Raw genomic sequence first — 21541 nt, 5'->3', positions numbered from 1 at the left:
GCATAGCTTCTGTTGATGGTTTACTTTTAAAAAAATTAAAAAGAGTACAATACATATATTTGTATTGTGCAAATTTACTATTGCATCAGTGTAAACTACTCTAGACTATTTTTTATTGGTGTGTTCAGAATTATGACCCTAGTGTCTTAAGTCAGAGGTGATTTAACTCCATGTTTAGGCTGAGTGAAATCTTGGTTGATGATTTAATGGACATCCTATACAGAATGATAGCTTGGAAGTCAAACCATTATTAAATAAGTGAGAACATAAAAAAATAGAAGCTTGTTCTGTGTCTGCAACTACCAAGATGTATAAACAATGGAACAGCCTGCAAGGCTTTTCAGATCCCACCCCCCCCCCCAATCTTAACACACAGATCAGCAAATGCAAACACATTTTAAGGCACACACTTTTAGCATCTTACACAGTTTGGTTTTTCTCTGAGTTTAGCTCATCACTGTTGATCCTTAGTAGCAGCAGAATTCAAACCAACACTTCCAGAATATATTCAAGCCTTTCTGCCTGAAATCCTTTATCTGAGTATGCCTAGAAGGAATCTCTTATACATGCAAACTGTTACTCTCTGCAGAACACTATCTTTATATAGTTCCCAGAATCAACAGCAAACCTGACACCTGTGTGTCTTGTGGAAAAAGTAGAATTCCTCACCACTGCAGTGCTTGCGAGTGAGAAAAGCCATACAAAATGCTCCCTTATTTTCTAAAATATATTACTATTGCTCAATAAATGGTGATCTGCGGCAATCCTAGATTAGTTGCCAGCTTGTTGAGGTCTAGATTTGATTTAAACCCTCTGCACTTGTATGTATGTTGTCATTTTGATGTGTAGACCGACATATCCAACAGACACACCCACTGACATTCTTATCACTGTAGCCTCCTCAATCGCTAAGGAGCAACACAGGCACAAGAAGCTGTAACAATTGTACTTGCATCTTATGTTTGTGCTGCTTGATATGCTTATCACATATATTGATTTCACACTGGAATAGCTGAATTGACACCCCATGTGTACTACGTCAGCGTATTGAAATGTGCTCATTCATGTCCATGTCTTGGCAAGGATCTTTGAATCCTAGTGATAACAGGTCATCAAAATGCAGGTTTATGTTAGAATACTTGAGGTTACAGATCAAAGCCCGAAATAACTCCAGTGCCCTCCACGGTGCTGATGAGCAAGTTAAAAACTCACTTGTGGTTTGTGATGGAAGCAACCTATCTATCAGCTAGTTATAGCAGTTATATGACCACTGACGAGTAGGCTGGTCTGTTTTAATAATAATCTTGTGCCTTAATCCTGGAACAAAAAAGGGGCCGGGGTGTAATCCTAAACCTATTTAGCTGGGAGTTAGCGCTACAGAATGCAGTGGGGCTTTCCTCTTGCGCTGACATGGTTAGAATTGTAGCCTTAATAGTACTGAATTAACCAGTTTAATATGTTTTTTTTCTTTCTATTTTTTGAATTTTGCACCAGTGGCTTAACGTTCTCCCTCTCTTTCCTTAAAAAAACACACCTCACTAGGTGACAACATACTTATTAGTCATCCTCCTCCAGTTCATTTCAATTCTTAATTGAGTAATTTTATGCCCTTGTAAACATTTAACCATTATTAGTTTAAAGTCGCAGATCTTTTCCTTGGCTTAACAAGGAAAAGGGCAACATATGTAAGATAAAAAGTCTGAACAGACTTAGGGGGAAATGTGTTTGTGCAGTGAAACAAACTGCAAAAAGTTATGGAATTCCCCCTTTTCTTTAGTTAGTTAGACAGTGGTGGATAGTCATGGTTTGTGGGTTTTATATTTTATTCCTTGGAGGCCTTATCTGTCTCATTGGTTTGACATGCTTGAGCTCAAGTTGCCTTGCTCAACACCTTGCAGAATAATGCAGAGAATAACGATACAAACCTAATTATAACCTCAAAATTTAACACCATAGACAAAGGTTCAGTAATGCCAGTTGATGTAACCATAGCAGGCATCCAGCCAGACCTGAGATTTCAGAATGGGCTCTCTCTGCCCCCTCCCCCACATATGAATACTAGAGAGTTCTGGGTGAATGGAAAAAAACCCCCTAATTTCCTTGGCGGAGAGCTGCTAAGAATATAGTTGTATCCAATGTTGGTCCTACTTGAGTAGACCCATTGGATCCATTAATTTCAATTGGTCTACTCTGAGTAGGACTATCACTTGCTACCATGGGCATAGCCATGGACAGTAGCCCCCCAAATCAAGTAAATAAATAAAAAATACTTAACTAACCAGTTGCATCACAGATAACTTGGTTCTGTTAAATCTTGCCTACGTTCATGCTGGCTACCACCCATGTTTCACAAGCATAGTCAGTAATGCCATCGCCAGAGGGTAACTGCATGTCTTTGTAATCAGTGCAAGCATCACTATATGAAAACTGAACTTTGTCAATGTTGAAATTTGCATTCAGGCTTTTAAGCTGCAGTCTGAAATACCGTGGTCTGTGTACCTTGAGATACATCACAACACCTTACTCATATAAATCCACATTAGCTCTTTTTATTTACATCCATTTGTTTGCCATGCCTCAGACAGTCCACGTTATTATCTCTTCCCTCACCACCCGCCTTCGGACAATGTTTCCTCTTGCTTGCTTTAAGAAAAATCATATTTATATGTGGCAGGATTTTGCCCGGGGGCAAATGAAAACAGGATGCCATTATACAGTGCGCTGGGTTCACAAGACCCTTGTACTGTATATCGCAACAAAGCTCATATCAGACTTTCTCTCTCTCTCCCCCTCCCCAATTTCCTAAGTCTGAGGATTAAACAGCTTGCGTTTTCCACGGGCTCCTCGCTTCTCTCAGCGACCTGTCGTAAGGTAGAGAGGCGAAAAAAGAATTCTTCAGCTGGCAGTTAATGAAAAGTACAATGATGGTCACCGCCAGGAGCAGGAAGAAGAACAGGACGATGTAAGTCACCAGATCCGGCTTATTGATCTCGCCTTCTTTTAACGCCCGGGCGGTCGACATGTAAAGAGCCGACGAGCTGACGGGTCTCTGGGTGCTCCCGACGTAGGGCGTGTTGGTCTGCATGAGGAGGTGAGGGTCAGTCATGCTGGTGGAATTGAGAAATTGCCCATACATTGTCCTGTTCAGAGCTCTTCCTTAGGGCACATCAGGGAAGTCACCGGGTGGGCTTTTCGTGTTTGCTTTTCAAGCCAGGCAGCCACTTTCTGTTCTGGGGAAAGGGTCGGGTTATTTCCTTTAAAAATATTCCATGAAGATCGCATAAGGCAAGAGCCAGGCTCAATCAGAGGCAACAAGTTTCTCTCGCCTCTCAATCTTCTTGCTGCCCTTCCTTCTCGGTTCGTCTCGAGAGGACCGGTCGCGTGGAGAGGCGGAAGTTGGCAACTCCAGCAGGAAAAGCCCGACCTGCCCGGGGAGGCCAAGACCCAAGAAGCGGCGGAGGTAAATCTCTCTCCCCGGCCCGCCAAACAGAGGCAGGCGATCACTCACTTGCTCCGAAGGGAAGTGGTCCTAGATCCCCGCAGGGCTTTCCAAGGAGAGTTGCCCCCAAGATCATGACAAATCCACGTCCGCCAGAAGAAGCGACTTCTTCCTTGACATCTTTTTGGCGGTCCGGCGACGGTTCCCTTCCTTGCTGTGGAGCGAGGGCTTCTCTGGAGCATCGGTTGGCTTCTGGGCGAATCCTAAGCCGAAAGTGTTTTCTTTTTTTGGAGGGTGGGTGCTGATGGAAGGAAAATACAAATCGGGAACTTCTGACTCCCCCCGCACTCCGCCGCGAAGGAAGCCTTTCCCTTTGATCCTCCCGCTAGGCTGGGGTGAGGAAACGGAGCCCCAGACGGATTTCCAGACGTGACTTTCTCTCCCCAGTCTCTCCGCGGAGACTGGACTGTCTGCGGCAGCGCCGCTCGGGGAAAGAACTGCACGCGCGCGTCGCCTCTTTCCGGGGTCTGCGATATTTTGCAGGGAGGCTCGGTGTTACAAAGGCAAGAAGAAACAGGTCCGCGCCATCTGGCTTTGGAGAGGCTGCTTTGGGGACGAGAGAGAAGATAAGCAGACAAACGAATCAATCAATAAACCTCCACAGAAGAATCCAGGCAACTCGGCGTGCTGGGAGATTTTCCTTCTCTGCCCTCGACTTTCTGCTCTTGCGCAAGGGACTCTCCGCGGGACGCAAGACGCGTCTCTCTTCCCTCGGGAGTCCCGGCCATGAGCGCGCTCATTCTGTGTCGTCGGATTGGCTTGTTGGAGGGGAATCAGCCCCTGGCTCTCCACCAGCCTCTCTCCCGCGCTCCGCCTCACGTCGAGCCATCCGATAAGCAGCGCTAAGCCTTCCGTGGAACGCATCGCACAACTTCGAACACATGAAAGGGGTGGCGTCACCTTTAGACCTCCAAGGCGGGTCACAACAATGTGGACAATAATAATAATAATAATAATAATAATAATAATAATAATAATAATGCGAGATTGTAATCAGTTGAAGCCATTTCCAATCCATGGAATTGATAGTGGCTCCTAATTAGAGAGCTAGGAGTTCGAATCGCCACTCGCCCAGGAAGCTCGCTGGGTGACCTTGTTTGGGCCAGTCACTGCCTCTCAGCCTAAGGGTTGTTGTGGGGATTAAATGGGGGGGGGGGAGAGGGGAGAACCAGGTTTGCTTCCTTGAGCTCCTTGGAAGGAAAATGTGGGATATAAATGTAATTGAGCGAGCGCGCACACACACGGAGGGGGGCGGGGAGAGAGAGAGCTTTCCACAAAAGCTATAGCTACAACAATGGTGTCGTGTGCACCTCTATGGGGAGGGAACTGTTGCTTAGAGAGGACACAGAAGCCCCCCCCCCCAAATGATAAAACACTAAGAAAAAGCATTGGGGAGAAGGCTTAACAAACTCCACCAAAGTTTCCCTTCCAGCCAGGATAATACCCTACTCCCAAGCCTCGAATAGCCACTCTGCATCTTTGCTCTTCTCTGCACAGCTCAAAGCACTTGACACAACTTCACTCAGTTATTCTTCACTCAGTTATCCACACTTTGTTGTTGTTGTTTAGTCGTGTCCGACTCTTCGTGACCCCATGGACCATAGCACGCCAGGCACTCCTGTCTTGCACTGCCTCCCGCAGTTTGGTCAAACTCATGTTCGTAGCTTCGAGAACACTGTCCAACCATCTCGTCCTCTGTCGTCCCCTTCTCTTAGTGCCCTCAATCTTTCCCAACATCAGGGTCTTTTCCAGGGAGTCTTCTCTTCTCATGAGGTGGCCAGAGTATTTATCCACACAGTACTGTATACCGTATTTAGACTGGGGCAGGGGGCTTGCCTCCTGGCCATCCAGAAAGGTCAGAAGTGCTCTGCAACTTCAGCCAGGGTATATCTGGACTCCTAAACCACAAACTACAGCCAATGAGATTTAAAGGAGAGTGTGGAATAGAGGCTAAGTGACTGAGCTAAGAAGAAGGAAATCCCCAGAGTAAAGGCCTGCATTGTGGGGAAAGAGACAGTTCTGGCCTCAGGAGGATGGGTAATGGGTGGAGGGACATGAGAAAGGAGAGCAGCTAGAGCAGGGTTGTCAAACTTTTTGTGCCAGTCTGCACATTTGGAAATTTGGAGGAAGCGCCGTGGGTGCCAGTCACAAAACAATCACCCAGGACACACAACACAAAACAAAATGGCTGCCACATCTGAAAAGAGCAGAAAAAAAAGAGATGGCTACATTGTGATGTGGGCATATCCACCCAGCCCCCAAACAATGGGGGAAAGGTACCTACGTCAGCTACTTACAATGCTTGGTCTCTTTGCATCTCTTCAGAATGGATGGGAAGGTGGGTGTACAATCCTGACAGCCACTGAAATGTGGGCATGGTTCAATGTTTGAGAGGCCTTGTCAGTGCAAAGAGAGCAGGAAGAAGAGCACTTTCTCTTGCATCGTGGGGTTTCCAGGTATTATTTCCTGAGACCTTTTGTGGGTACCATAGGAGCTGCTGGTGAACATACTGGTTCCCGCAGCTGCCATGTTGGTGACTGCAGAGCTAGAGTCATGCCACCCAGCTGAATCCCACCAGTGTCTAAGTTTTCAGACTACAGGTGCATAGAACTCTTCATCAGATTTATTTATTATTAATTATTTTTTTGAATAATTTTGGTGATCAGGAGGTGTTTGGGTGGAAAACTGCCTGTCTCCCCCTTCTTACTCTTGGTACCCAGTGGCAGGGGGTGCCTTGAGGGGAGAGGGAAGGGTGGAGGGAAACCCAGACACAAAAATGGAACCTTTTGACTGCTGGACTCCTTGGGCTACCCCAGTGGCAGGGGGGGGGCTCAGAGGGGGACAGCATGAAGAAGGAGAAGGATTGTGTTAATATTATAAGAATAAGATTCTGAATTGGATTAGAAAACCCGCCATAACTATGTAAAGAGGTTGGGAAATCCAGGAGGAGGAGAGTCGTGGAAGCCATTAATATTTTTCCTTTTTCCTTTTTTTTTCCTTTCCTTCCCCCCCCCCTTTTTATATTTTTGTTTTTTTCCCCCCTTTTTCCTTGTTTTTCTTTTTTCCAGTACAGTGAAGAAATAGCTGGGGGATAAGCCAATCCCCAGAGATCCTCCGCCTTTGTCCTCTCAGTGGCAGGGGGGGGGATGAGGGGGGAGGAAGCTTAAAATGGACCCCTTTGTTCCCCAATACCCATGGGTCTCACTGGTGGCAGAGGTGGGCTTGTGGGTGGAGGGAAAATGAAGGGACAGAGTTTATGTTGTATACTTTGTATGTGTTTTCTTTTCCTAAAAATTAATAAAAATTATTATTTTTTTTAAAAAAAGAACTCTTCATCAGATTTAACCTTTTATGTGCTTCTTCCCCAAGTGGGAAAAAGAAGACTTTACCAATAGGAAAACCTAATCTCGGTATTATGTATATATAAAAAGAGAAGAACATTGTTCTACTACTCACTAATGTTTCACTATACCTGCTTCCTTGCCTGCATACTTTACAGTAGAAAAAAAGGTAAAGAACCAGAACTGGATGGTGTCTCTTAGGAGAATCCTAGCTCTACCCCCATAATAATACTAGAAAATATGCTACTGTGAGCGAGCCGGAGGAATCTATCCCTTGCGATCCTGCCAGTAAATCTGTCATGCACATATGCATATAGCAAAAAGCAAGTCGTTCTGCCCTTTGCTAGCAAACATTGTATTAAAGCTCTGAAGTCCTTTGCTTGCCCTACAGCTATGCCAATTTAGACAAACTCATAGTCATTAAATGGAACTTGTTCATTGTTGTGGTTTAGCCACCAAACCGCATTCTGGGATAAAAATGAGAGTCGTGAATTACAACGAACCTGTCTGAACAGAATATACAAAGCATATTAATCTCTTTCTGACATGTTCTTGCCACCTACCTATTTATGATATACAAGCTGATGAGAAGCCTTTAAGCATGCCAGATATAACTTGGGGTAATGCCAATAAATTGCCAGCTTAATTTCAGAAAGCTTAATTGACCATAAAAAAACATCTAAATGAAAAGGAGTAAAATTTAAAAAACACAGAAACAGAAAAAAAAACACCAGGAGCTTCTTTTTGGCTTAGAGTAGCTAGTAGGATTTTTTTGAGAGGGGTATTTCCATGTAGTTTGTTAATGATGATGCTGTAAACCTGTGGGGGGGGGAACCCCACCCATTGTGGAATTTGTGATATGGTGCCCAAGTTGGATGGCTTTAAAAAGGGATGATACACTTTCATGGAGGATAAGGCTATAAATGGCTACTAGCCATGATGGCTATAACCAACCCCAGGATGAGAACCTCCTAATACAGTCGTACCTCGGATTACGAACTCCACAAACCCAGAAATATTTCCGTCACGTGCGTGGTTTGCGCATGCTCAAAATGGCACTTCGGTTTACGACCATTTCGGGTTACAAACTGCATCCCAGAACGGATCGTGTTCATAACCCGAGGTACCACTGTACCAGTTTCTATTTGAGGCTTTCCAGGAGTGCCTGGTTCAAACAATGTAAGAAATAGGATACTGGGTTAGAGAAGTCTTTGGACTGATCCAGCAGGACTTTCCTTATGCTTTTAGCTTGTAAGCATTACCAGGGTTTCAGGACTTAGATCATATCATGGGATGGGGCAATTTAACCCTTCATTCCTCAATGTGGTCCCGAACAATAAAACTGGCTATAAAAGTGTACTGGGCATATTTCTTTATTTTTTTAATCACTTGACTCCAAAAAGACATCAAAATTGATGTTAGGCTCCTCAGAGGAGGGAATGCAATGTTCAATGTACCACAATCAATAAGATCCTCTCTCTCTAGCTGCCCACCAATGAGATTTCACCCTCAGCAGAGCGTCATTACAGCAAAGTGTTGCTTTCTGTTATTTAAGAAGTTTCACCTGTGCAAGAGGTGAGAGACCGGGGGTGGGGGGAGGGGGAGAGGCAGGGGAAAAAAACCATATATGCTGAGAATGTGACCAGGTTGTATGGATAAAGATCTCATTAGAAATCATTTGAATCTCTTTCAGATAGATAGATATGGGGTAGGTGTAAAATGAACTCTGGTAGATATTGGACTCTGGGTCTGGTAACTGCCTGGATGGGAGATCAGGTGGTCTCCACTCAGACATCACCTTGAATCTCATCCTAGGAGGGGCTGGGATGGACTTAAGAATACCTAGCTCTGTGCCGGATTTAGACCTTAACAAATAAGTTTCTTATACTCTCTCCTTCCAAGGAAATTGGCTTGCACAGCACTCCCCAGAATGCCTTACTGTTCAGGGAAGTGGAAAACACAATGCAGGCTTGCCAGTATGTGTCGTCTGCTAAGTTTGTCTTCGGTGGCTGGGTGAACTGCTTAGTTCATTCTGCAGTTAGATGTGATAATTCATGTGAAGGAAGGGGGAAAAAACCCCTCAGTGATAAGGTTACCACCACATTACTACCTCATAAAAATGCTTGCAAAGCGAGCTCCTTTAAATGGATGAACTCACTTGACTACTCTTCATTGCTTTGCTACTTCTGCTGCTGTGAGGGGGAAATATGCAATCTTTGGAAGTACCAGTACAGATAAATAGCTAAGCTGGGAATTGAATGCAGCCATCCATACACACAAGTATTTCTGGAGCAGGTCTGCCGCCCTAAGGACTTGTGAGGCTCAAATGCTCCTCTTGCAGACAAGATGCTTCAAGGCGCTATTGATTGAAACCTGCTATTATATATTTTCCCACAGGCTTTCTATTAAAGCGGATGCCTGACACCATGTTTATCAGCCACAGTTTTAACTTTCAGCTGCATACCACACACTTTGGGTTCTTAGAGGAGATGTCATGCATAAACAAAGCTGGGAGGAGATAAATTGACTTGGCAAGGAGAGGGATTTCTTGTGATGCTTTCATGCTAAGGACTAAGTTTTGATTAAACTCTTGGCTGAGCCAGACCCATGACTCTTATTTTAAGCAAGTGGCATGAATTTGCAACATTAGAAATGGTTACAGAGAAGGGGCATTGTTTGTGCCATGTAGCGCCCGTAAAGCTCTGGGACTCCATCTCCGGCCTTTATAGTTAAAAGCTTTTGGGTGGCAGGAATAAGGCAAGATCTCCACCAAAGACAATTTCAGAGCTGTTACCAGGGTCATCCCAAGTTACTTTGGCACCTGGGGTAGAAAATTCCACAAGCACTGCCATGCATACAGAGTCCTGATAGCTGTTGTTATCGGGAAATCAGGAAACAAAAACAAAACAATAACTAATAGTTTTCCGCCCTTTCACAATGCCCTAAATCAGCTGGCTGAGATGGCTGCTTCACTATGCCAAATGATAGGACAGGCCGACTAGTGGTCTGGGACCTGGGTCACTGTAAGGAAGCTCATGCTTGTATCAACTTCCAGAAAAATGTGTTTGGATTGGGGAAAGGAAGGAGTTTTCTAAAAGGTGGCCGGCTGCCTCCACGCTTGGAAAGTAGCTATGGACCCCATTGGACTTGCTCAGTGGGACACACATGTAAAACAAAACATTTTCCATCCCCCATAATACATCAATATAGCCCTACATACATGCATGAACGTGGAAAAGATGCCTATAAAGCCACCAAATTATCCTGATGCTATGCCAAGTTTATTACATGGGCGGAGTTCCCCTAATGAGCCCTGAAGAAGAACTTCTGCTTGTGCAACAGGGCTCCCCCCCATGTCCATTAGCCCCACAAAATTGGATCTGTGAGGTCTGGAGAACCCCTAGAACAGCGCCTAAGATTTCAGATTAAAACTGCAGAGTGGAAGGAAAGGAGGACCTTTCTCTGCCTCCCCACTTCCAGCTACTCTCTGAAAACTGGAGAAGAGACCCTCTTAAGAATATTAGGGGGGTGGGCAGGGGAAGGACTCGACCTTGTGAAAAATGAACATAATATTTCAGCTGCAGTTCATTCATTTTCAGCTTTGTATTCTCGTTATAAAAAAGCCATGCCTAGACATTCGGTTGTTGCGCCCATAACCTAGGTTTAAGGTGCCATTTAGGTCCTAGCTTTCATATCTCAGTTTCTAACATTGCCCCCTCTGTGTCAAATAACTGGGGTCAAATAAGTGTTGTTTACTTTTTATGAGACATGGAAGATGGATCTCCCTCAGGAGGTTCTGGACTCTCCTTCCTTGGAGGTTTCTAAGCAGAGGTTGGATGGCCATCTGTCATGGATGCTTTCGATGAGTTTCCTACATTGCAGGGAGTTGCACTAGAAAGATGACCTTTGGGGTCCCTTCCAGCTCTATGATTCTATTTTCTTCTGCTTCAGCAATGTTTCATTTTCATTTTATGTAACCATATTTTGTAAAAGTTATAAGGACTGTAAATAAAACATGTTCTATCTACAGGCAAACCATTTAAATAGCTACTTTTCTACCTGTAGGGCAGGGGAGGGCACAGGAAGGAAACAAGGTCAGAAAGGGGCCATGGTCAGAAAATGGTTGGGAAACACTGCTCTACATTGTTGGACTCTGAGTATATTTTGCTTGCAAATCAAGGTTTGCCAGGTTGTGGCTCCATCTGCACTGTAAACTTGCCGTGGCAGAGTGTGCTCTAATCTGATCATCTGAGCATGGGGTAAAACCAATCAAGAACCACTTTGCTGCATATTCAGCGCTGCTAACCATGAACCTAGCAGCTCACCGACATCACTCTAAAATGTTTATGTGAATTGCACCAAATAAGGACCCGCACTTCGCTGGACTCAGCAATTGCGTGTGCACAGTGCACGCTTTGTTGTTTTTAAAAACCACTTTTGTCCATTTGAGGAAGAAAAGCATGTTTGTGCTAGGTCCTGGCCGGTTAACATCGCCCAAGTGAAATACGCAAAGAAAGAAAGAGATATTAAATGAATTGCATTAATAGTTTTCCATTTGAGTAAGTTAAAGAAGAAACGCTGTTTCCCACAGGGAGCTATTATTTATTATTGTTCCCAACGTGAGTAGAAAATCCATTTGCTGGTAAAGCGAGAGAAGGGGCTGGCAGGGGGAATGTTAATCTGTGGACTTTTCCCCATCACTCCGCTACTTTATGGACCTGTCTCCACCATGTTGGCAGGAGTAATAAATCGAAGGGTGGGAGTGGCAGTTCATCTTTGTCCTTGTAAGCAAAGCCTCTTGCAAAAACTGGAAGACACATTTCCTTAGAAAAACCTCACAAATACTGAATGGGTTTTCTAGTGGTTCAAACACATTTATTTCTTTATCAGTGGCAGAAAATTGGGCATGGGGTTCTTTTGCAGGCAAAGGTGGACACCTGCCTTTAATCATCCACGGCTCTTTCCTAAACATATTGTTTGGAAATATCTTTTTTAAAGGTTTTTTTTCTAGTCTAGAGCTGTTAAAAATCCCAACAGTGAAGTCCTGGGCACCTCTGTTCAGAAGTAAGACCTACTGTACTTGAGTTCAGTGGGACTTACTCCCATGTAAGTAGGTGTAGGATTACAGCTTGCAGGGGGGGGAGGGCTGTTGGAACAGAAGACCAACTGTAGATGAGCCAGAGCCAGTAACATGCAGAGCTGCCCCCTGATTGGCAAATTATAAGAGCGGCAGATGGTGATTGGTTCAAGACAGACTGAGGATGCTAGGGCGATGCCTCATTTGGCACTCATGGACCACCCTCCACTGATAGAGCATTTAGATCAGGCTTCCTCAACCTCAGCCCTCCGGATGTTTTGAGACTACAATTCCCATCATCCCTGACCACTGTCCTGCTAGCTAGGGATCATGGGAGTTGTAGGCCAAAAACATCTGGAGGGCCAAGGTTGAGGAAGCCTGATTTAAATACACACATCTCTATATATTACAGCCCAGCTAGTGATGTCCAACAATTCAGATGGCCCTTGTGGGAAAATAAGAGCATATGGATTGCCTTCTTATAGATTTTCTGGGCAGCCGGCAGCATGTGAACCGCCATGTGCAAGAATACCTTCTGGGAGTATGTGCAAACTTGGAATCTGTCTCACCACCACTTCCAGTTCTACAAACACAAGTGATTTGTGCTGCTGCCTGCAAGCACTGGGTGTAGCTCCCCAACCCCTCACTCTGGCCAGGAGCCTTTTCTTTGTTGGAGACATTTCTTATTCCAGTCTTCAATGAACAGCAGGCAACAAAGATTTATAAGCAATAAAACAACATGATAAAATCAACACAGTAAAAATGAACAGAGCAGCCAGAGCAACAGTGTGGAAACTTGATCTAAAAATGCCTGGGCAAAAAGAAAAGGGGGGGGAGGGGAGGGGTATTTACCTGGTTTCAAATTTGACACCAGGCAAGCCACTGTGGAGAATCAGGGCATGGCAATTGGAAGGACACAGATCACTAACTGCCCCACCTCTGAAGGCTTTACTCCTCTACTGCCACCACTTCCAGTCTGGCCTAGGCCAGCCATTTAAGGGAACCCCACTTTATGTTCCCTCTAACCTCAAGTAGAAGTGAAACCTGGAGGTTCAAGGCATATGCTGATGAGGGGAAACAGAGAAAGCATCCAACTTTCCTGTCCCTCACCAGAACCTTCTCTGTAAAACCCATGGAATATGCACACAGCCCGATGAAGTCAAATGATCTAGACATGTGCGGGGAAATATCCCTTTGAGACTGCCACAAATGCACAGAGAACCCCAACAGCTAATATTAAGTGGTTTTGTTAAAAGGTTTAAGAAAGCTCAAGGGGAAAGGAAGCAATTCAAGCCTACCTGTCCTATTGCAGGTACTTATACACAGGCTTCTGGTCTCGTATGTAAGATAGTGGCATTGAAGGTCAGATGGAGATTGCAGGATGAAGGACTGTTGGCAGCAGGTGGTCTCTCATTGACAGGTGATCGTGGCTGTTACCCAGAAATATTTCCCCCTTTCCTGCTTGATGGAATCATTCCACAGTTGTGTACTGAAGGGGAGATGTGGCACCTCCATCTAGTCAAGATGGAGGACCAGAATACTGAGTAATGTTCAAGTGATGGGCTGGTTCAGGGCAGGACACTGTTGAGGGCAGGGAACCATTTAGGGCTTTTAAAGATTGAAACCAGCATTTTCGGTTGCACCTAGACATGACCTGAGAGTCAATGTTCAAATCAATAATCTAGCCACTGTCTTTTGAACCTATTGAAAAGTCAAAGGCAACATACAATTTTGTGGTGATTCAAACAGGACCCCAGCCTTTTGTCTGCATGATTCAAACAGGACCCTAGCCTTTTGTTGGACTAGATGACCCTTGGGGTCCCTTCCAACTCTATAATTGTATGACTCTAGGATAAGGTATGCCTTCAGACCTCATTTGGGGCCAGTACATACTATTTCTTAAGTTTACGTTGCCACGAATAAATGATTTTACCCATTGTGCCCTTGAAATATTTCCCCATGCTAATGTACATCTAGAACAGGGGTGTCAAACTCAAATTCATCGGGGGCCGCATCAGCAGTTTGGTCACCCTCAAAGGGCCGGTTGTGTCTGTAGGACTATGTGTCCACTCTTTATTATCATAAATTATTGTCACTGCATTCAATTATTACTGTTTTTTGTAATAATGTAAGCTCATTCCCGCCCCCACGCGGATCACATTCCTGCGTCGTGGCGCGTGTGTGGGAGGGGATGTAAACGAGGGAAATTTGAACAAAAGGTGGGGATCGACGGCTTCCGGGGGGGGGGGCTCAACTAAACCTTCGGCAGGAAGGAGAAAGCCACTGCTGGGATTAAAAACCTGCAGATGGAAAGAGGGCTTCCCTCTCCCGCCCTGCGCACACCCAAACCCCGCTAGGCAGGATGCCACACGCTGCAACCCACCCCATGCTTTGGAGAGGGGCAGGAACATGCGGTGCAGCACCAACTCCCTGCTTTGCTTTTGCATCCTCCCTCCTCAGCGCCAGAGTCCCTTCCCCTCGCGCTGAGGGAGGGCAGCGGATTTCCCGAGGAGGAAGGCGGCGGCAGCCCCAGCGGACGTGCATCTTCGCCTCAGAGCTGCTCTTCCCCCCACCCGCGCTGTTGTCGTCTTCGCCGCCGCCTCTCCCTACCGGGACTGCAGGCAGAGGAGGCTTGAAAACCTCCCCCCCCAAAAAAATTCCCCTCCCACCTACTCAAACCGCGAGACGACTCCATCTGGAGCCCTACATCACGAGGTGCTGAGAGGTGGCGGCGACAGAGCGGGAAGAGCAGGAACCCATGCCGTCGTCGCCGCCTCCCTCCCGGCCGCCCCCCAGGGAGCAGCTCCACCGGAACTGAGAAGCCAAAGGGCGGCTCGGGGGTGGGGGGCAGAGCAAAAGCCAGGCACCCTCCCGAGTGTCTATGAGGAGAAAACGGGGGAAGAGGGAAGAGAAACCCGGCTCCATTAAGAGAGCGACTGTTGCGCTTCGCCTACTTCCCCCTCAGGCTCACTCTGCGTCCCTTTCGCCCGCTCGCTCGCCCACCTCCCGGATGCAGCCGAGTAGAGGAAGGGAAGCGGCGGGCGGCGGCTCCCCAGTGCCGCCTCACTCGTTCTCGGAGACAACAGCAAAGCCTGCAAAAAAAAAATCCAGCGCTGCTCCGTCCCGGCACCAACTTTGCCGGCAGCGCCTGTAGGGCTTTCCTACCTCCTCGGCGGGCTTCCTCCTCCTCCTCCTGCATCTCACTTCCCCGTCTGGCCGCTGTGCCACCGCCTCCCTCAGCCTCATTCGAAATTGAAATTCCCTGGCCAAGGCAATCAGCGCGGCTCCACCGCCCCGGCCTCCGCCTGCAGCCCCGCCCCCGGTTTTGACCCTTGGCCAATCGCAGGCTCCAGAACTACTGTCAGCGGTTATTGTCGGCGGCGGCTACGCGGGCCACATGACGAGGTCTGGCGGGCCGGATTAGGCCCCCGGGCCTTGTGTTTGACACCCGTGATCTAGAAGAAAGCAAAAACGCACAACACAGAGAATACTGTATCTGTTTACTATCCAATGTTATTGTTGCTTGGCAGAGAAATGTTTGGCAGCGGGGAACATTTTTCTAATTCTGGAGATATGATTCTCTATTTTTTTCCACGAGGAAGTTAGATCCTGTTCTCCTGGGGCATATACAACACTGCTATGCTATATTAAAATTTTATAGCATAGATTATTAAAGGATGAGCCAATATTGCTGAGAATAGCCACCGTGGGGCCTTTAACTTTGAGGAATAGGGAAATTACTGATCTGTGGCTATCTTCTAAATAATTTTTGTAAGAGGAAATCTTGTGTCATTGTTGTTGCTTTTAAAATGGCTTCTTCCTTTAAGCTAAACAAATCAAATTGCTATGAATACACAAATCAACCGTTGAAGCACTGAGTCAGGCAGAAAGCCTTTTTAATTGAATGGCCTAGTAATTAGCATGGTGTTTGTTTGTGGGTTAAATATAGTAAGCTCTATCAACCACAGTCCCAAATGGCTGCCTGGTGATCTCTGCGCAAATATGACTCCTACCCCAGATGCACTGGATAACCAGTTCCCTAAATTTCCATAACAGCTTTGGGAGTGGATTCTGATGTAGTAGTCATAAGAATTTTTAGCATCTACATAACTCTTCTGAGAGTTCAAAGAACAGTATGCAGACCACATTAGTAATCTTTACAACAACCTTGTAAGGCTTTGCAGATGGGTGCCCTCTGAGCTAAGGGCTGAGTCAATTGCCTAATGCTAGTTAATGACTTCACTTCCTGATTTGCCCTCTTGTAACTGTTGTTGTTGTTTAGTCATTTAGTCGTGTCCGACTCTTTGTGACCCCATGGACCATAGCATGCCAGGCTCTCCTGTCTTCCACTGCCTCCCGCAGTTTGGTCAAACTCATGTTCGTAGCTTCGAGAAGACTGTCCAACCATCTCGTCCTCTGTTGTCCCCTTCTCCTAGTGCCCTCAATCTTTCCCAACATCAGGGTCTTTTCCAGGGAGTCTTCTCTTCTCATGAGGTGGCCAAAGTATTGGAGCCTCAGCTTCAGGATCTGTCCTTCCAGTGAGCACTCAGGGCTGATTTCCTTCAGAATGGATAGGTTTGATCTTCTTGCAGTCCATGGGACTCTCAAGAGTCTCCTCCAGCACCATAATTCAAAAGCATCAATTCTTCGGCCAAATGGCTGCCTGGTGATCTCTGCGCAAATATGACATCAATGCCTTGTCGTGGCGAAGGGGCTTGAGTAACTCTTGTAACTACTATGTGCCAATTGTTGATTTTGGTTTGATGATTTACTTAAAAATCAATGGGCAAAATTCAGTTCCAATTGCCCATTCATCTCCCTCAGCCTCCAGGCCAATAGTTGAGGAACAATTGCAGAGATTTCAGAAAAGTCAGATATTATTATTATTATTATTATTATTATTATTATTATTATTATTATTGCATTAGAAGAAAAAGGATTTATTTTTTGGTATCTGGAATTCTAGCTGAATAATGACAATGTTGTGTGGTGCCATGCCAAAATATCTGGGGGAAATCCCAGCAACTGTACCACTACCGGTATAACTGGTAAGTACAGAAAGGACCTAAAGCATGGGTGGGGCAGACTAAGGCCCGGGGGCTGGATCTGGGCCAAATAATAATAATAATAAAAATAAATTATTATTATTTATACCCCGCCCATCTGGCTGGGCTTCCCCTGCCACTCTGGGCAGCTTCCAACAAACATTAAAATACATCAAATATCACAGATTTAAAACTTCCCTAAACAGGGCTGCCTTTAGGTATTTTCTAAATGTCAGGTACCGGTAGTTGTTTATCTCTCTGACCTCTGATGGGAGGGTGTTCCACAGGGCGGGTGCCACTACTGAGAAGGCCCTCTGCCTGGTTCCCTGTAGCTTTGCTTCCCCCGCAGTGAGGGAACCGCCAGAAGGCCCTTGGCGCTGGACCTCAGTGTCCGGGCAGAACGATGGGGGTGGAGATGCTCCTTCAGGTATACCGGACCGAGGCTGTTTAGGGCTTTAAAGGTCAGCACCAACACTTTGAATTGTGCTCAGAAATGTACTGGGAGCCAATGTAGGTCTTTCAAGACCGGTGTTATGTGGTCTCAGTGGCCACTCCCAGTCACCAGTCTAGCTGCCGCATTCTGGATTAGTTGTAGTTTCTGGGTCACCTTCAAAAGTAGCCCCACATAGAGCGCATTGCAGTAATCCAAGAAAGAGATAACCGCTTGGTTATCCGGCCCGCAGATGGTCCGGGAATCAGCGTGTTTTTACATGAGTAGAATGTGTCCTTTTATTTAAAATGCATCTCTGGGTTATTTGTGGGGCCTGCCTGGTGTTTTTGCATGAGTAGAATGTGTGCTTTTATTTAAAATGCATCTCTGGGTTATTTGTGGGGCATAGGAATTCATTCTCCACCCCCCTTCAAAATATAGTCTGGGCCCCACAAGGTCTGAGTGACAGTGGACCGGCCCCCTGCTGAAAAGGTTTGCTGACCCCTGACCTAAAGCCTACCCAGTAGATCCATTGGAATTAATGGACCTCAGTTAGTCATGCCCATTAATTTCAATAGCTCTAATACTGGTAGGACTAGCAAGGGATACAACCCAGTATTAGCAATGCTGAGCTAGACACGCCAATGTTCTGACAGGAGGCAGCTCATATGTTCCTAAGAGAAAGTTAGGTCATGTTAGGCGGTCACCTCAGACAGAGCATTTGGGGTGTTGTGAAAGGGAAGACTTGGCTGGCCTTGCGTATTGTGCACCATGGCAGGCTGGGTGGGGGCAGGGAGAACATCCGTAGCTGCTCTACCTCAGCTAAATGCCTCTGGAAGTCCCGATTACCCCTCATGTGAGGGTTTATTTATGCAGGTAGGCCGGCTGCAGCAATGCTCTCAGCTGACTCTGGGGCAAGATGCATTGTGTTTGGATGGCTTCTGAATGGAGGATTTAAGACCCAAAAGCGTGTGTTTACTGGAAGCAAAAACATTAAGCGAGAGTTTATTTTAAATCAAAGCCACGCTGCAGCCCAGCCGGGATCTCTCCTTTGGCCTGCCTTTCCTGGAAGCCACAAGGCATGTGGGAAAGGGGCAGTGTGGGCCCACACAATTGATTCCCTTTCATGCATCCATGTCACCCGTTTCAATAAACTTGGAGAAAGGAAGCAGGTGGTTTCAGATCAAAAAGCTGCCAGTTGCCTATTACTGTATGGTATTAAAACTGTGGATGGTGCCCAGGTGCCTGTAGGAAGTCAATTTAGACACGTAATTGCTCTGGCAAATTCATAATTGAGGGCAGCTCAGAATAGAAGCCCCCCTCAGAAGCAGGTGACGGTAGTATCCGCCTGAATACCACTTGCTGGGAATCACAAATCGGGAAAGTGCTGTTGTGCCGATGTCCTCCTTGTGGGCTTTCCGTAGGCATTTGCTTGACACTGTGAGAACAGGATGCTGGACAATGACGAGCCTTTGGTCCGATCTACTAGCGGGACTCTTCTTACATTAAAAGGTAAAGGAACCCCTGACCATTAGGTCCAGTCATGGACGACTCTGGGGTTGTGGCGCTCATCTCACTTTATTGGCCGAGGGAGCCGGCGTACAGCTTACGGGTCATGTGGACAGCATGAATAAGCCACTTCTGGTGAACCAGAGCAGCACACGGAAACACCGTTTACCTTCCTGCCAGAGCAGTATCTATTTATCTACTTGCACTTTGACGTGCTTTTCAACTGCTAGGTTGGCAGGAGCAGGAACCGAGCAATGGGAGCTCACCCCGTCGCGGGGATTCGAACCGCCAACCTTCTGATCAGCAAGCCCTAGGCTCAGTGATTTAACCCACAGCGCCACCTGCGCCACCCGCGTCTTCTTACATTGCACACACACACACACAAACCCACCTCACACCACTATGGAGCTTTGTAAAATCAGGGGTGGCTTGCACAATTTTTTTGTCTCTGCCCCACCACTTTCCCTTCCCTTGGAATTATCTTATTCCAAGCAGGGTTCGCTGGAGGCCTTGACCCTTGGCACCTAAACACACCCATGCTTTGCCCCATGTGCTAGGATGCCAGGGGAACAAAATTCGTATGGACTCAAGAGCCCTAAAGAATCACGTTTCCCAGACTTCCTGTGCGTGCAACAGCAACAGCTTTGGATTCAGGGCGAGGCAGGCAGTTCCCCTGCACAGGGTGCCGAACCAAAGGGGGTGCAAAATTGAGATGATCCATAATTGAGAAGATCCATTTTGGCCTTGTACAAGGGCGCCATATTACCAAAGTTTTCTAAAGTCCATCCCTAATTGGAGGAGCCAGAGTGGGATGGGATAGAAAGTGAGATAGACAGGGGGGTTGGTGGCAATAGACTACAGCTGTGCTACCATTGGGCAAGTAGCGCAGCAGGTGCCAGCAGTTTCCAGCTTCAGTGGCACAGAAGATGGCAAACCCTGAAAGCAGAGGAGCAACATCTCAAGCAGAGCAAATGGGCTTTTCAACATCCTTCTAGGTGTGTACTTGCCTTCCAGGTTTTTTTTTGGGGGGGGGAGCCTGCATGATAAATGGTCCCTAGTTCCCACTCAATACCTGCCAGTTTTTGGCAACTCCTAGATCTGCTTATTATACTGTAGCCACAATGTTGGTCACAATGTTAGCAAAACGACCCTTGCCATCTATAGCTGCAATCCTAACCCGCTGGATTCAATAGGACTTACTTTTGAGTAGACGTGGTTAGGACTGCACTGTAAGTTGCTTACTTAATCATTTCTCATGGGACTGTAGGTGATCCATTGAATGCAGTTCTACTCCGAATGGGAAACAGAAGACAGCAGGTTGATTAGAAAGGAGTGGACGTTATTGCTGTCAATGGTGGAGCCGAACTTTTAGTAATGAAGCTGGTTGGATATCTGAAGGCAAAACATTTGTGTGAACACAATTTCAGTGGTTGCTGATGTCTGGTGCCAACTAACAATAATTTCTTTACATGCAAATCTTCTCCTCTGTGCCATTCTACAGTATCTCCCATTTGCCGTTTGCCTCTCTAAGCTTCACTTGCTTTATTGTGGCAATGATTGCCTGCCCAGCATTGCCAATTACTTCTGTCAATTAGATTCTGAAGTACATTCTCACTAAACTCAACTTGCATCTTGCTCGCAAACATTACTGCAGCTTTTCTTTCTAATAGAATTCTGGGTTGGATTGTTTCCGTCACATTAATATGCAGCTCCTGGAGTGATTGCCGAGCTTTTCCTAGCAGTGCATGCAGGAACATTTAAAAAGCACTCTATGACAAAAGAAGTTAACCACAATACACAGCTTCTTGTGCCACCACAATGAATATGCAGCAAATGGTAGGTGGCCACAGGACTCAGGGAGGCTGGCAGAGTCCTTGATTTCCATCAAAGAATTTGTTTTCATGTTCAGGCGCTTCAAAGGTGGTAGTTTTCTGTGTTTTTTTGGTACCTTTGTTTGTTTTCAGACACCACTGCCATGACTGGCTCCAGGTTTGAGGGGCTCTCAGAAAAATACCCACTTGTGGCTCCCCCACACACATCAGTGAAACCCCTCCTGTGTAAAAGAGGGTATACTTGACAGCGTTTGCAGCTGGGGAATGCCATTTTAATTTCTCACCAGGCCACTAAAGTGCTTGGGAAATTAAAATGGTGACCCTGACACCTGGAATTGATAAGAACAAGGGAACATTAATTTTCAAAAGGACTCAACATAGAAGTTAGGTGTGGTCCCTGCTAGAGTTCTGGGAGTCTGAACAACTACCCAAAGATGGTCTGTGCCTGACTCCTCTGCCACCTCTGGGAAAACAGATTGTTTATCTATCATTTATTTTATAGCATCTCACATTATATCCATCTCAAGGCAGGGCATAATGTGCAGGAGTACTCGTAAAAGTATTGACAAGGTGGTCTAAAGGCTGCAATACTGACCACCTCAAAGGTACTATTTTTATTTTATCTACATTTATATTTCCACAGAGAGACACACAGAATCCTGTCCCCATGCAGAATTGGGAGGGGCTGGACTTTAATGAGTCTGTCCATCCTTACTTCAGAGCTTCCCCATGTATTTCTAGCCAAGACTCTGCAAAGCAGGAGTGTTGTGGCCTCTGGCTTCTTCTTGGAGACCATGGAAAGTTATTT

At 46.1% G+C, this 21541-nt stretch overlaps 1 protein-coding gene across 1 annotated transcript; it reads right to left on the bottom strand.

The window, feature by feature from the left end:
- Nucleotides 1-446: 446 nt before the first annotated feature.
- SMIM32 (small integral membrane protein 32) lies at nt 447-4433 on the bottom strand. The gene has a single exon (XM_035108025.2). The coding sequence runs from the start codon at nt 3134-3136 to the stop codon at nt 2816-2818; it is 321 nt and encodes a 106-aa protein (XP_034963916.1). The 5' UTR covers nt 3137-4433; the 3' UTR covers nt 447-2815.
- Nucleotides 4434-21541: the final 17108 nt, after the last annotated feature.

The sequence above is a fragment of the Zootoca vivipara genome, chromosome 2, assembly GCF_963506605.1.
Source record: "Zootoca vivipara chromosome 2, rZooViv1.1, whole genome shotgun sequence".
NCBI lineage: Eukaryota > Metazoa > Chordata > Lepidosauria > Squamata > Lacertidae > Zootoca > Zootoca vivipara.
The sequence above is the reverse complement of the archived record's forward strand: the minus strand, read 5'-3'. Positions and strand labels throughout refer to the sequence as shown.